This window comes from Somniosus microcephalus, chromosome 2 (assembly GCF_052327205.1).
Source record: "Somniosus microcephalus isolate GS21.2 chromosome 2, FLI_Smic_1.0, whole genome shotgun sequence".
Classification (NCBI taxonomy): Eukaryota; Metazoa; Chordata; class Chondrichthyes; order Squaliformes; family Somniosidae; genus Somniosus; species Somniosus microcephalus.
This window is the reverse complement of record NC_140988.1, coordinates 109,307,630-109,322,834: the sequence shown is the minus strand read 5'-3', so window position 1 is coordinate 109,322,834 and position 15,205 is coordinate 109,307,630. Positions and strand designations below refer to the sequence as shown.

Here is a 15,205-nt window from a genome sequence, read left to right as displayed (position 1 = left end):
GCAGGAATGACGTATGAGGAGAGATTGTGTCGATTGGGCTTATACTCGCTGGAGTTTAGAAGATTGAGAGGGGATCTCATCGAAACCTATAAAATTCTGTCAGGCCTGGACAGACTAGATGCAAGAAGGATGTTTCTGATGGCCGGGGAGTCCAGAACCAGGGGTCATAGTCTAAGGATAAGGGGTAAGCCATTTAGGACTGAAATGAGGAGGAATTTCTTCACCCAGAGAGTGGTGAACCTGTGGAATTCTCTACCACAGAGGGCGGTGGAGGCCAGTTCGTTAAATATATTCAAGAAGGAGTTGGATATATTTCTTAAGGCTAAAGGGATCAAGGGATATGGAGAGAAGGCAGGGACAGGGTACTGTGTTTGGATGATCAGCCATGATCTCATTGAATGGCGGAGCAGGCTCGAGGGGCCGAATGGCCTACTGCTCCTTTCTTCTAAGTTCCTGTTTCTTTTTTCTCTCTCAATCCACTCTTTTTCTTTCCCTCTGTTTATTTCTTTCTGTTGCTAATTTTAGTCTAATATACCCTATTTCCTTCTCCGTTGTTCGCTCTGTTTCTTTATCTATCCTTTCTTTCATTGTTTAAGGAGATAGACCACTGGGCTCGACAGTCACGAGGTCCCAGATGCGACATTGACATCGCTGAGCCATCATTGTTTTGACATTCTAGTGATTTGCATCGCAAATATAGTGCGATGTGAACGGTGAGGTAAAAAGTCCAATTAACAACAAGAACTTGCATTTATATAGCACCTTTAACATAGTAAAACATCTCAAGGCGCTTCACAGGAGTGTCATAAAACAAAATTTGACACCAAGCCACATAAGGAGAAATTAGGGCAGAAGCTTGGTGAAAGAGGTAGGTTTTAAGGAGCGTCTTAAAGGAGGAAAGAGAGGTAGCGAGGCGGAGAGGTTTAGGCAGGGAATTCCAGAGCTTAGAGTCAAGGTAACAGAAGGCACGGCCACAAATGGTGGAGCGATTATAAACAGGGATGCTCAAGAGGCCAGAATTAGAGGAGCAGAGATCTCGGGGTGGGGGGCGGGTGTGGGTGGTGGAGCTGAAGGAGATTACAGAGATAGGGAGGGGCGAGGCCATGGAGGGATTTGAAAACAAGGATGAGAATTCTAAAATTGAGGCGTTGCTTAACTGGGAGCCAATGTAGGTCAGTGAGCACAGGGGTGATGCGTGAACGGGACTTGGTGCAAGTTAGGACACGGGCAGCCGAGTTTTGGATGACCTCAAGTTTACAGAGAGTAGAATGTGGGAGGCCAGCCAAGAATGTTGGAATAGTCAAGTCTGGAGGTAACAAAGGCATGGATGTGGGTTCAAACAGCAGATGAGCTGAGGCAGGGCAGAGTTCAGCAATATTACGGAGGTGAAAATAGGCGGTCTTAGTTATGGTGCGGATATGTGGTCGGAAGCTCATTTCAGGGTCAAATATGACACCAAGGTTGCGAACAGACTGGTTCAGCCTCAGACAGTTGCCAGGGAGAGGGATGAAGTTTGTGACTAGGGAACAGAGTTTGTGGCAGGGACCGAAGACAATGGCTTCGGTTTTCACAATATTTAGTTGGAGGAAATTTCTGCTCATGTCGGACAAACAGCCTGACAATGGCCCTGAAATTAGGATCGGGGGCTTGCCGCGCGTGCAAGCCCCCGATGTGCTCTCACCCTGCGCACCGACATCTGAAGCCCGGGCCTGCTTGCATTTCCTGTCACTGGCCCGGTTCAGCTGTCGGCGCGATGTGCTTACCTGATCCAGTGGCGTAGTTAGTGCGATGTGCCGGCTGGGATCAGATGAGCACTGTGCAGCCAATCAGGGGAGGGGAAACTCATTCATGAGTTTGACAGTAAGAGCTGTCAAACTCATGAAAACTCCTGGCCCCAAAACACTACTTAAACCTGAAAGAAAATTAAAAACAACATTGCACTACTTAAATGAACAATAAAGAACTCTGAAAAACGATTTTAAACAATAATTTTAAAATTTGAAAAAAAAAATTATATAAAAAATCGGGGCTAAAACTAAACTTACCTTACTGTAAATTCTTTAAAAATAACAAACCTGTGGAAAAATTTTTTCTCAATTGTACTAAAAGCCCACTTACCTGAAAAACGAAGTACTTACGTGTGGTTTTTCAATGCGTAAAGACCGGAGGCCTTTACACATGCACAACTCTGGGGGAAAAAAAAAGGAATTTCACTGCGCACGCGCTGCCTGTGCAGGCGCGCGCATTCTGCCTCTTAACCCCTTGGGTCAGAGGACAGGAAATGCCGGTTTTCAGCGCATGCGCTGTGCATGCTGAAAACCGGCAATTCCTCCGGGCACACGCGTGAGTGCCCCGTCCGTACTCACGCGTTGTGCCCGGAATTACTGGGCCAATATACAGAAGTGGTGGTGAGGTAGAGCTGGGTGTCATCAGCAGCAATTTCTGGCAAAATATGTAAACAATAGATTACTTGAAAACACAGGATTTGCTGTTGGTGTTTTAAAGATTAAAGTGATTGAAATGATATTTTACACTATGTTTAATGTGAATTTTTCCATTAAATTATTTTTACGATGCAATGTGTGGTTCAGTATTTCCTTACTGCGATGTAGCATACTAGACTGGAGGAAGTTTCAGGTGTATTAGGTTATTGGGAGGCCCAGATTTGGTAATTGTGAAGTCTGGGATGAGAGGGCTGACCTATGATGAGAGATTGTGTAGAATGGGCCTATACTCTCTGGAGTTTAGAAGAATGAGAGTTTAACTCATTGAAACATACAAGATTCTGAAGGGGATTGACAGGGTAGATGCTGAGCGGTTGTTTCCCCTGGCTGGAGAGTCTAGAACTAGGGGGCATAGTCTCAGGATAAGGAGTCGGACATTTAAGACTGAGATGAGGAGAAATTTCTTCACTCAGAGGGTTGTGAATCTTTGGAATTCTCTGCCCCAGAGGGCTGTGAATGCTGAGTCTTTTGAGTATTTTCAAGGCTGAGATGGATAGATTTTTGGACTCTAGGGGAATCAAGGGATATGGAGGTTGGGCAGGTAAGTGGAGTTGAGGTTGATTATCAGCCATGATCTTATTGAATGGCGGAGTAGGCTTGAGGGGCCGTATGGCCTACTCCTGCTCTTATTTCTTATGTTCTTAAAGTCAGATGCATACTAACAACAGACTATGAACACACAACCGGTATGCATACTGTTGAATCCGTGATTCTTAAAGTATGATGTTTTCCAATAACTAGACGGAGGCTGTAACTTAACAATCAACAGGTGTTTACTGGAGGAGGGTAGTCTAAAGACTAACAGTACAGAGGCATGCTCAAGGCTTATATACAGGTGTGGCCACTGCCGGTACTACAGTATACAGGAGCTGTAAAAGTAGTTCTCTCTTAAAGGTACATACACTACAATTCCTCCACTTTTAGATTAACAGTACCCATAACATTCAAATAACAGTTAACACTTTAACATGCACATTAAACTGAAATAGTCCATTTATAGATTCAGTCTTTGGGGCGGCTTCCTGATCCTTTCTAGATAGCGCCTTTCCTGAGGTTCTTGTTCTTGGTGCGGAGGCGATTCTGGCCCCCTTTCGTCGGTTAGTTCATCAGTTTCCGCTGCTACTGTTTCTGAGGTAGATGCTACTGGTATGTCGGGTTCATCCCCAGGTACGCGAGACATGGGGTTGACTCGTTCATGTGACGCTAGGATCTGGTCGACGTGGCGTCTCACAATGTTCTCCCCGACATCCACTGTGTACATTAATGGCCCCTGCCGTGTGCATATTGTTCCGGGTTGCCATTTCTCTGTTTGGTAGTCGCGGGCCAAGACTGGTTGTCCTACATTGAAGCTCCTTGTCGGCTTCTCATTGATGTGCTGGAATTGCTTATCCTCAACATCTCTTCGCACATTTGGTCTGAGCAAATCCAGACGAGATCTCAACCTTCAGTTAAAGAACATCATGGCCGGGGTCTGGTTGGTAACTGCATGTGTCGCATTTCTGTAGGCTAACAGGAAATTGTCCACCTTATGCTGTAGTGGAATTTCATCATCGCACATGGCCCTTATCGCCTTTTTAAAGGTTTGTACGAGCCTCTCAGCCAATCCATTTGTGGCTGGATGATACGGGGCGGATGTGTAATGCCTTACCCCATTCCTTCTCATAAATTTCCGAAACTCTTCGGACACAAACTGTGGTCCGTTATCAGAGCAAATCTGCTCTGGCAAGCCGTTCCTGGCAAATATGGTCCGTAGGACTGCAATCGTTTTCTCTGTAGTGGTTGAGGACATTTTGATCACCTCAGGCCATTTCGAGTGCGCATCCACTGCTATTAAGAACATTGAGTCCATGAATGGACCAGCAAAATCAATATGCACCGTTGCCATGGAGAGGAGGGCCACTCCCATGGGTGTAGAGGGGCATGCGGTGGTGCATTTTGGACCTTCTGGCATCCTGAACAGCTCTTTGTTAGGTCCTCGATTTGTTGATCGATCCCCGGCCACCACACATAAGCCCTAGCAAGGCTTTTCATTTTCACCCCTCCCAGATGGCCTTCGTGAAGCTCATTGAGCACTCTCTCCCTTAACTTGGGTGGAATTACCACTCGGGATCTCCACACCACTGTCCCCTGGCATACTGACAGTTGTTCTCTTCTGGATGAGAATGCTGGCAACAGTGAGTCACCATGTGTTAGCCATCCCTTCACTGTCAAATCATATACCCGAGACAGTGTCGGATCATTGCGGGTCTCCTTCTCTATATCTACGTTGGTTACTGGCAATCGTTCAATTATCGACGAATAAAATATTTCGATAGGGTCCACTGCTGGTACTTCCTCCACAGTAGGCAGTGGCAGGCGTGATAGCCCATCAGCGTTTCCATGCTGTTTCGTGCCCTTATACTCTATTTCATATTGGTTCGCCCCTAGAAAAAGGGACCATCTTTGTAGCCGTTGTGCAGTCATCACCGGAATGCCCTTCTTTGGATTAAAGATGGAGACAAGTGGTTGGTGGTCAGTCAGCAAGGTGAACTTCTGCCCATGCAGATAGTGGTTGAATTTTTTTACTCCCCATACTAGGCTGAGGGCCTCCCTGTCGATCTGGGCGTAGTTGCACTCGACTAAGGTTAGTGACCGAGACGCAAAGGCTACTGGCCTCTCCAACCCGTCTGGGAATTTGTGCGACAGCACCGCTCCAATACCATAGGGTGATGCATCACATGCCAACCGAATTGGTAGTGCTGGGTTGAAATGGGCCAACACCTCTTTTGATGTGATCAATTCTTTGCACTTCTGGAAAGCTCGTTTACATTCATCATTCCACTTCCATGGTACCCCCGTTTGCAGTAGGGTGTTCAGTGGGTGTAATACTGTAGACAAATTTGGTAAGAACTTATGGTAGTAGTTCACCAGCCCGAGGAACGACCTCAGTTGTGACACATTTTCCGGTGCTGGAGCCTTGACTACTGCCTCAATCTTTTCAGGGGACTTATGTAACCCCTCTTCATCAATAACGTGGCCACAATACGACATCTGCTTCTGGAAAAACTCGCACTTGTGGCGATTAGCTCGTAGCCCATATTCCTTTAATCTAGTGAGCACCTTCTCCAGGTTGGCGAGGTGATCACTGTCATTTTCGCCCGTGACCAGGATGTCGTCCAAATAACACTGGGTCCTTGGAATCCCTTGCAGGACTTGATCCATTGCCCTTTGCCAAATAGCCGGAGCCGATGCTACCCCGAACACCAGCCAGTTGTATTGGTAGAGACCTTTGAGTGTTGATCGTGAGGTATTGTTTCGAGGCTTCTTCTACCTCCATTTGCAGGTACGCCTGGGCCAGATCAATTTTGGTGAAGCGTTTACCTCCAGATAGCGAGGCGAAAATATCCTCAATCCGTGGAAGTGGATATTGTACCATGTGAAGGACTGGGTTCACTGTCACCTTAAAATCCCCTCAGATGCGGACCTTCTTTGGTTCCCCAGGCGTATTACTCAACGACCTCTTCATTACAGGAACGATGGGTGTAGCCCACTCGCTCCAGTCTACTTTGGACAGTACTCCTGAACGTTCCAACCCTTCCAGCTGTGCTTCGACGGCTGGTCGGATCGCATAAGGCACCGGTCTGGCCTTAAAAAACGTTAGGCTTGCATTTTCCTCTATTTTAATTGTCGCCGTTATGCCTTTTAGTGTTCCGAGTCCCTCCTGGAACACTTCTTGTGTGTCAGTTAGCATTTTTGACAGTCGTCCAGGTGTGACGTCGTCATCCTTTTTGGCCTCAACCTTCAGTGCCTGTATGGAATGCCAATCTAATTGTATCTTCCGGATCCATTCACGTCCTAGTAGTGGTGGTCCTCCATCTGGCAATACATATAGGACCATTTTGGGTATTTCCTGGCCTTTGTATATCACGTTCACCCTTATTTTTCCTTTGGGGTAGACTTTTTGCCCCGTGTACGTCTTCAAGACAATCTCTGTAGCTTTCAAGGGTATATGTGAAAATAGCCGCTTGTAGTCCCTTTGGTTTATGACTGTTAGGGCTGATCCTGTGTCCAATTCCATTTTTACTTGGACTCCGTCTATCTTGAGCGTGACCCAGATAGTCTGGTGATCCTCCATTTTGATTACCTTATGTAGTTTCAGACAACCCAGCTCCTTGCTTCCGGAGTCTGTATCACTTTTCTGTTTGTCTGAACTACTGTCCATCACCTTATGTACCTTTTTGTACTTCTCCTGTGGAGATTTCTTGCTGCTGGTTTTCTTCCCTGACCTGCAGACTCTTGCTATGTGTCCTGCTTTTCCACACTGTCTGCACACTTGGTCCTTGAACCAACAATCCTTCTGGTCGTGTGTTGTTCTGCCGCAGCGATAACACTTCCCTGCTCCATATGACATTTCATTGGTGCCATATTCTTGCGGTCTCCGTTGTATCTCTGCAGCGCCCCATGCGGCTGCTTCGTGTGATACTGCCATGCTGAAAGCCTTGTCCAGCGTAAGATCCTTTTCTGATAGAAGCCATTTCTGGGTTCCTTCACTTTGAAGCCCACACACAAACTTGTCCCTTAACATATCTGCTAGTCCCAATCCAAACTGGCAGTGTTTCGATAGCTTGCGCAGTTCCATTAAGTACACAGCATTACTTTCGTCTTTATGCTGGTTCCTTTTGTGGAACTTGAATCTTTCTGCTATCGGCAGCGGTGTGGGGTTTAAGTGGTCCTGTAGGATTTCCACTATGCTTTCGAAATTCTTATCCACTGGCTTCTCTGGGGTTATTAGGTTTCGCAGTAAGCCATAAGTTTTTGCACCCATGGAATTTAACAAAACCAGTGCTTTCCTAGCATCTGGCACTTCATTCGCCTTGCAGTACACCTCAATGCGTTCTACATATGTCGCCCAATCTTCGACTTCATTGTCGAACGCAGTGATACTGCTACTCTTCGGCATCCCTGGCTGTGATTAAACTGTCTAAAATGGCGTCTCCCGCGCTCTCCCTTCTTCTCCGCTGGCACAAAATGGCGTCTCCCGCGCTTTCCTTTCTTCCCGCGCTCGCCCTTCTTCTCCGCTGCGGCTTCTAAAATGGCGTCTCCCGCGCTCTCCCTTCTTCTCCATGGCTCAATGGCGTCTCCCGCGCTTCCTTTCTTTCCCCCGCGGACGCTGTTCAGCCCTTGAGCCCTGGCTGTGCTCTGCGCGTTCTCCCGTGCGCCTCTCTCGTTGCTGCCGCTCAGTCCTGAACCCGGCTGCTGCTTTACCCTCTCTCTCTTTTTGTTTTCCGTTGACGCCGCTCGGTTTTCAACCCCCGGCTGCGCCCTGTGCGCTTCACCCTTTCTCTTATCCCGTCGACGCTGCTCGGCCTTTTCTGTGCCGTCGGTCGGCTCCAGCCGCCGCTGTCCGGGAAGGGTCTGCGCTGTACCTGTTGCCAGTTTGTTGCTGGATCGTCGTGGCTGGAGAACCAAGCCCAGCTCTCAACAACCTCCCCTGCGATGTTCACTCTCTGCCGGATGACTGGGCGGTTGCTCGTGGTCGACGCCCGTGCTTCTGGACTCGACTTTCTTCCACCGTCCTCCCGGAGCGAATCCTTGAAAGGAAATGCAGAGTTGCAGGTAGATTCGAATCGACCTCGTCGCCACTGTTGAATCCGTGATTCTTAAAGTATGATGTTTTCCAATAACTAGACGGAGGCTGTAACTTAACAATCAACAGGTGTTTACTGGAGGAGGGTAGTCTAAAGACTAATAGTACAGAGGCATGCTCAAGGCTTACATACAGGTGTGGCCACTGCCGGTACTACAGTATACAGGAGCTGTAAAAGTAGTTCTCTCTTAAAGGTACATACACTACACATACCAGCCAAGATATTTTGCAAATATTGTTTAAAGATAATTTGTGTAATGCTTTACTCCATTTCTTTGCAGAAAAGACTGGACCAAATTGCAACTGTACTACAAATGCATGCGCTGTTTTCTACAAAGGGTTCTATTACATGTACCCTTTCAACATTGAATACCACGTGTTTGCATCTGCCATGCTTTATATCATGTGGAAGAATGTCGGACGCAAACTGGAAGACCACAGACCTCACAAACTCGTGTTTAAGACACACTACAGCATATTGCCAGGTCCAGTTCTGGGAGCTGCTGTATTCGTAACAACGATAGGAATTCTCATTGTGTACAGCATACAGGTGGGGCATTCAAAAGACCACCGAAAGTCCGCTGTGGCTATGTTTTATTTGTACAGTATTACAGTACTGAGTCTAATGTCTGCAGCAGCTACAACCGGCCTGGTCGTTTATCGAATGGACAAAAGATCGGCGGATTATTCCAAAAATCCCACGAGAAAGCTGGATGGCTACCTTCTGGTCAGCACAGCGTGTGCCTCCTGGCTCCTGTCCTGGTGCTCCATGGTGGCGGCGATTTCTGCAGAAGCTCGCCCATATTCCACGTGGCTGAGCTTACCGTTTTCCGCGTTAGTCATCATCGAGAAATACATCCAAAACATGTTCATCATCGAATCCCTTCACCGTAAGCGCGATAAAGGTGAAGAGGATTTGGGAAGGATCCAGGGGATCTTTGCCGTATCGGGTTGCAATGACCTCCCTGTGACAGCCTCGTGTTGTGGCACTGTCGACAAGTCCTCGGAGAATCCGGATCAACAGTTTTGCGGCGCGGCTGCCCGGCGCATAGCTCGCGCTCCGGGCGACAGCAGCGGGTGCAGCAAATGCAGTGGGTGCAGCAGCGGATGCAGCGGGTGCAGCGCTCAGCCCACTCTGTCCCAACAAGCTGCTTCCTTTCCCATGTCGAGGTTCAGGGAAAGGGAAAAACCGGACAGAAAGAGACTAATACTGAAGAACGTCGCCGCGTTTCTGTTCCTGTGCAATATTTCGGTAAGACAGATTTAGAAACATATTTTAAGAACCAGTTAAAACAAATCTTTCAGTCTTCACTCATAAAATAAAGCATTCATTTTTTAAAGCAGCGTTCACTAGGAAATATTGCCAAACTGTATTTCAGTTGAGGAAAAGAGTGGGAGATTTTTAAAACAAATCAAATATTCAAGATAATAATACATTTAAGAAGAATAAGTGGAAGTTAATCATCCAAGTCGACCATTAGATCAATTGAATAGGAATAAATGGGACTTTTTTTTTTACACAATACCTTCAGGGGAAAAGGAGGAAAATAGGAAACTACCAAATGGGTTAAGAGAAATAGTAGAAGTGCAAAAAGGATCATTTGAGATGAATGTAGCTAAATATGCTAAGGATAATATTAAAAAGTTCTTCCAGTATCGTAATAATGAGGAAGCAATTAGAGGCGAGGTTCGAAGAACTGTCAAAGATAAAAGTGGTAGTGAAGTTAAAGAAATTTAACAGTTGAAATATTAAATGGTAGGTGGGTCACAACATTCCATTTCAAAAAACACTGAAAACTTCTATGCCAACCTGGCCCTCTGGATAATCCCCAAAAAGTGTCCACATTCACCTGCAATATCTGTTAGGCCTGTAGGTGGCACTGTGACAACGGGTCTCAATGTAAAACTTTGATACGGGTGACATCCTGATAATTGCTAAGCTTATAGTTAGTGTCCATATCCAGGTCATTCCTCCCACCTCTTTCTGGTTTGATAACTTTATTCATCATAACAAGAATAAACCAGGAGAAATCAGTGCCTATTCAGAAATGAAGGAATCTTGGGGAAAAAAATGTGGGCCTCTTCAAACTAAATATTGGAACCTCTGCACTGTTTCAAAAACTGTGCCAATTATGTTTTAATTTATTAAAAATAGTGAAACTGTGACATAAGAAGGCTTTGAAATATCAGGATCTCTTCAATGTTAGAAAAATTAAGACCTTTTCATTCATTGAAAATTGGTACTTTTCCAATCATCCCACAGAGGTAGTTTCCCCCCAGCCCCCTGATGAGGTACATTTCAGACCACCTTACGGAGGTATTTTCCACCGCCCCTCTCCCCACCCCACTGAGGTACTTTTGTTACTCCTTGCCACCATTGAGGTTTTTCCCTTCTCCCCTTCCCTGATCCCCTACCTCTTTCTGCTTCCCTCCTCCATCCCCCTTGCCCTCGCTTCACTCCTCCTCTTAATAAGAAACAACCAGTGTAGGTCTACAAGTGGAAGGTCCTGTTTAACAAATCTCCTTAACTGTTTTGAAGATGTTACAGATAAATTAGGTTAAAAAAAACCTCCCACATAGTTTTTACTGTGACCAAATGTTTGACAATATTTCACATGAAAGGTGATTGAATCAAAAACAGCATTAATCTAATAAAATTAATGTGAATGGATAAGTACTCTGATTTTTAAAAAAAAACAGGGAACAGAGTATTGGTGAGAGGTGCAGTGTTAGGCTGGATGTGATGTTCAGTGGAATCCCACAAGGGTTTGTGTCTGGACCCTTGTAGCTTCTAATCTTCATGAATGACCTGGATATGGAAAGCAACTATAAGCTTATCAATTATCAAGATATCACCCTTGGCTCAGTTGAGCACTCTCATCTCTGAGTCAGAAGGTTGAGGGTACAAGTCCCAATGCAGAGACTTGAACACAAAATCTAGGCTGACACTTCAGTGCAGTACTCAGGGTGTGCTGCACTGTCGGAGGTGCTGTCTTTCAGATGATCCGCTAAACTGAGGCCCTGTCTGCCCCCTCAGGTGGATGTAAAAGATCTCGAGGTACTATTTGAAGAAGAGCAGGGGAGTTTTTCCCAATGTCCTGGCCAATATTTATCCCTCACCAACATCACAAAAACAGATAATTTAGTCATTATCTCATGCTGTTCATAAGACTTTGCAAATTGACTACACTGCAAAAGTGCATCATTGGCTGTAAAGTGCTTTGGGATGTCCTGAGATCATGAAAGGCACTTTACAACTGCAACTTCTTTCTTAATATGTTTAGAACACAAAAATAAGGAGGCAAGTTGAGACAAAGGGTGCAACAAAAGTCTTACAAAAGGTGTTGGATTGGTATATACTTGGACAAACAGTAATATCTAACTGTGATAAATACAAAGTATTACATAAAGATCAAAACGAGTTGAACATAAGTATGAAATAAATGGAATTGAATTAGCAGATTGAGATTTAGAAAAGGACTTGAGGGTAGTAGTAGACACATCACATTCAATGTGCAGAAAATAGAGCAATAGTATCAAAAAAGCTGACAAAATGCTAGGATATATAGCCTCAATGATAGAATATAAATCTACAGTTATGCTAAGGTTTTACAATGCACTAACTAAACCACACTTAGAAATTTGGTTTCAATTTTGTTCACTTGGCCACAAGAAATATATTCTTACATTAGAATAAATACAGAAAAACAATAAAAGAAATCCCTGGTATAAATGAGATTGAGCTAGAAGAAAAAATTAGGGAAGCTGAAACTTTATATCCTAGAAAGAAGGAAGTTGAGAGAGCTCTTATTGAAGTGTATAAATATTAAATGGTATGGATAAGGTAAATACAAATCATCATATACAGGTTTACCAAGAAATTGGAACTAAGTTATATAACTGAAGTTTGTGAACACAAATTTGAAACAATTACCAGGAAACCTCTTTGCTTCGAGTGATAAATACTTTGCACAATCTAGCAAGAAAGCAAGGGAATAGAGGCAACATATTGGTTGCCATGATGGGAGAACAAATCTGCTGGAGGGATAAACGTTGATCCTAGAATCATAGAATGGTTACAGCACAGAAAGGGGCCATTTGGCCCATAGAGCCCGTGCCGACTCTCTGCAAAATCATTCAGCTAGTCCCACTCCCCCGCCCTTTCCTTGTAGCCCTGCAAATTTTTTCCTTCAGGTACTTATCCAATTCCCTTTTGAAAGCCACGATTGAATTTGCCTCCACCACCCTTTCAGGCAGTGCATTCCAGATCCTAACCACTCGCTGAGTAAAAAAGTTTTTCCTCATGTCGCCTTTGGTTCTTCTGCCAATCACCTTAAATCTGTGTCCTCTGGTTCTCGACCCTTCTGCCAATGGGAACAGTTTCTCTCTATCTACTCTGTCTAGACCCCTCATGATTTTGAACACCTTTATCAAATCTCCTCTCAACCTTCCCTGCTCCAAGGAGAACAACCCCAGCTTCTCCAGTCTATCCTTGTAACTGAAGTCCCTCATCCCTGGAACCATTCTTGTAAATCTTTTCTGCACCCTTCACATCCTTCCTAAAGTGTGGTGCCCAGAATTGGACACAATACTCCAGTTGAGGCCGAGCCAGTGTTTTACAAAGGTTCATCATAACTTCCTTGCTTTTGTACTCTATGCCACTGTTTATGAAGCCCACGATCCTGTATGTATTTAACCACTTTCTCATCCTGCCCTGCCACCTTCAACAATTTGTGCACATATACCCCCAAGTCTCTCTTTGATGGGCCAAATGGCTGTTTCTTATCCCTGACTTTCCTTATGCTGTTAAGTTTTTTTATTTTCTTAACTTTTCAACATTATGAGCACTTAGAATATGTCATAAACAATGTAGCAATTTAAAGAGTAACTGGGCTCAAAAGATTAAAGAAATGGTAAATCTGAAGCTGGATACTTTTTATATATTATTTTAAAAAATTGTAGGGCATGCACTTCTGTTCACAAACCTTTCTTCCTGTTGTCATGATTCTTGATCGGTCTTTTATGTCAACATTTACCATTGTAAATTGCTATGTCAGCATCTCCCATTCAATCTTGCCATGTCAACTGTCATAATGCAGTTACAGACTCTGGCCACCAGGTGACCTTGTGAAGTGAAATTCTGAAGTCTCTTTCCCAAATCTGTCACCATCCTTTATATTAGAAAATTTCATATTCATCAACTGACTGGGAAATACCATGGGCAATACTATGGGCAATTTAGTAGATCCTTTTGAATAAATTAATGAGTATTAAAATTAATCATTTAAGACAGAAAAAGTCCAAGTAAAAATGTAAACTAAGAGCTATTAAAACTTTTGAATTGTCATGGTAATCATCTTTAGAAATAACAAACCATTAATAAACTTGTTGAGTTATATTGGTAAAGGAAAGGTTTTACTGATGTTACTCCCCACCACCATTGAGGTAATTAATCCCCCCCACCATTAAGTATGTTATTGCAAAGCATATATTTGCTAATATTTACCAATGTTATGACCAGTAGTTCTATAACATAAGTGGAGGTTATCAATAACATCCTGAGCCAAATGCTGAGGTATAAAGCTGGTATGAGGTAATCAAGAATTCAGCTACATAGAGAAGATGTAAAATACAATACTATCGATACGAAGTCCATTGGAGGCCAAAAATGACTTGTGCTATAAAAACAAAGTTGATCATTTTGGTATGTTGCATGTTGGCATTACTCTAAAGATTCTATTTGTGAGTAAATAGCTAGCTTTTAATGGCAATTAGTAATCCACCTGACTCTAAATTCTTTCTTTTCTTTTTAAAGTTTTGGATACTTCCAGCTTTTGGAGCTCGGCCCCAGTTTGACAATGGTTTGGAAGAAAAAGTTTATGGCTTTGAAACGTGGATTCTAATTGTAAATCTTGCAATGCCTTTTGCTATTTTCTACCGCATGCATGCATCTGCATCACTTTTTGAGGTGTTCTGTGCAGCTTAATTAATGTTTTAGCTAGTTTTAATAAAATGGACATATTTGTGAGCTGATGCATAAGATAAGCTACATTAGTGCATTTGATTTTCTTGTACCTGAATGTGGAATAGGCATTGTCTGAAAGTCCATATTTTAACTTTCTACTGTGATGCATTTACAGGCATGTATTGAACTCTAAGCTTATGACACTGTTCTGATTATCTGTTAGAAATAAGATGATGCATTCTTGCAGAATTTGTATAGCCCTCTATATTGTAGTAATTTTATGATGCTACACAAATTTGCTTTAGTTAAATGTCACCAACACACAGTAGTAATCCTTCTCACATGCATAACTGGATTTGTGTCTAAGCTTTAACCACAGTTCATATTTGCATTGTATATCTAGGTCTTTATGAAGTTCATACAAATCCCCATATCATATTGAAAATGAAAACTGACACTGTTGACATGTTACAAATTGATAAATATTAGTAAATGCTGTGACACGCACTAATAACAGTTGGTCCCTTTAAAAAAAACTTCATAGTTATTATTAATGTTCACAGCTTTGGATTACATTGTCCTCAGAAAAAAAATACTTTGGATAATGCTAGCGTCAAAATACCTTCCAAAAATGTATTTAATTCCATATACACTGGGTAAAGTTAGCTGCTGTTTTTAAGTTATTTTAGCTTATATACAATATATGTGAAAGATTATGTCAATATAATGTAATGATAATGTAGCATTTATAACATTCTTTGTGTCTTTTTATTGTAGTTTATTTTATATATAAGTGTGCTTTCAGTAAATAAAACTGAACAGGATGAAGACATTCATTACACTAAGATGAGTGATACAGTTTAAATGGAAAAGCTACACTTGATTACAGAGTGTAACAGATAGGTTATAAGAAGGATCAGCTGTCCTTTGTCTGCAGAGACTCTTGTAAGCAAAAGAATGAGATATTCCTATCTGTTTAGGTATATTGCATCACTAAGAATCCTACATTAATTCTTTAGCATTTTCTTTATTATTCATTCTTGGGATATGAATGTTGCTGGCGAAGCTGGTATTTATTTCCCATCCTTAGTTCTTTGAACCGCTGCAGCC

At 43.3% G+C, this 15,205-nt stretch overlaps 1 protein-coding gene across 1 annotated transcript in view; it reads left to right on the top strand.

Moving 5' to 3' along the window:
* otop1 (otopetrin 1) overlaps positions 1-14,923 on the top strand; it is a 41,406-nt gene extending 26,483 nt beyond the window's left edge. The window contains exons 5-6 of the mRNA XM_085961711.1: positions 8,412-9,382; positions 13,946-14,923. Of these exons, the coding sequence (XP_085817837.1) occupies positions 8,412-9,382; positions 13,946-14,116 (1,142 nt within the window). The 3' untranslated portion in view covers positions 14,117-14,923. The remainder of the gene's footprint in view (positions 1-8,411; positions 9,383-13,945) is intronic.
* The last annotated feature ends 282 nt before the right edge of the window (positions 14,924-15,205 follow it).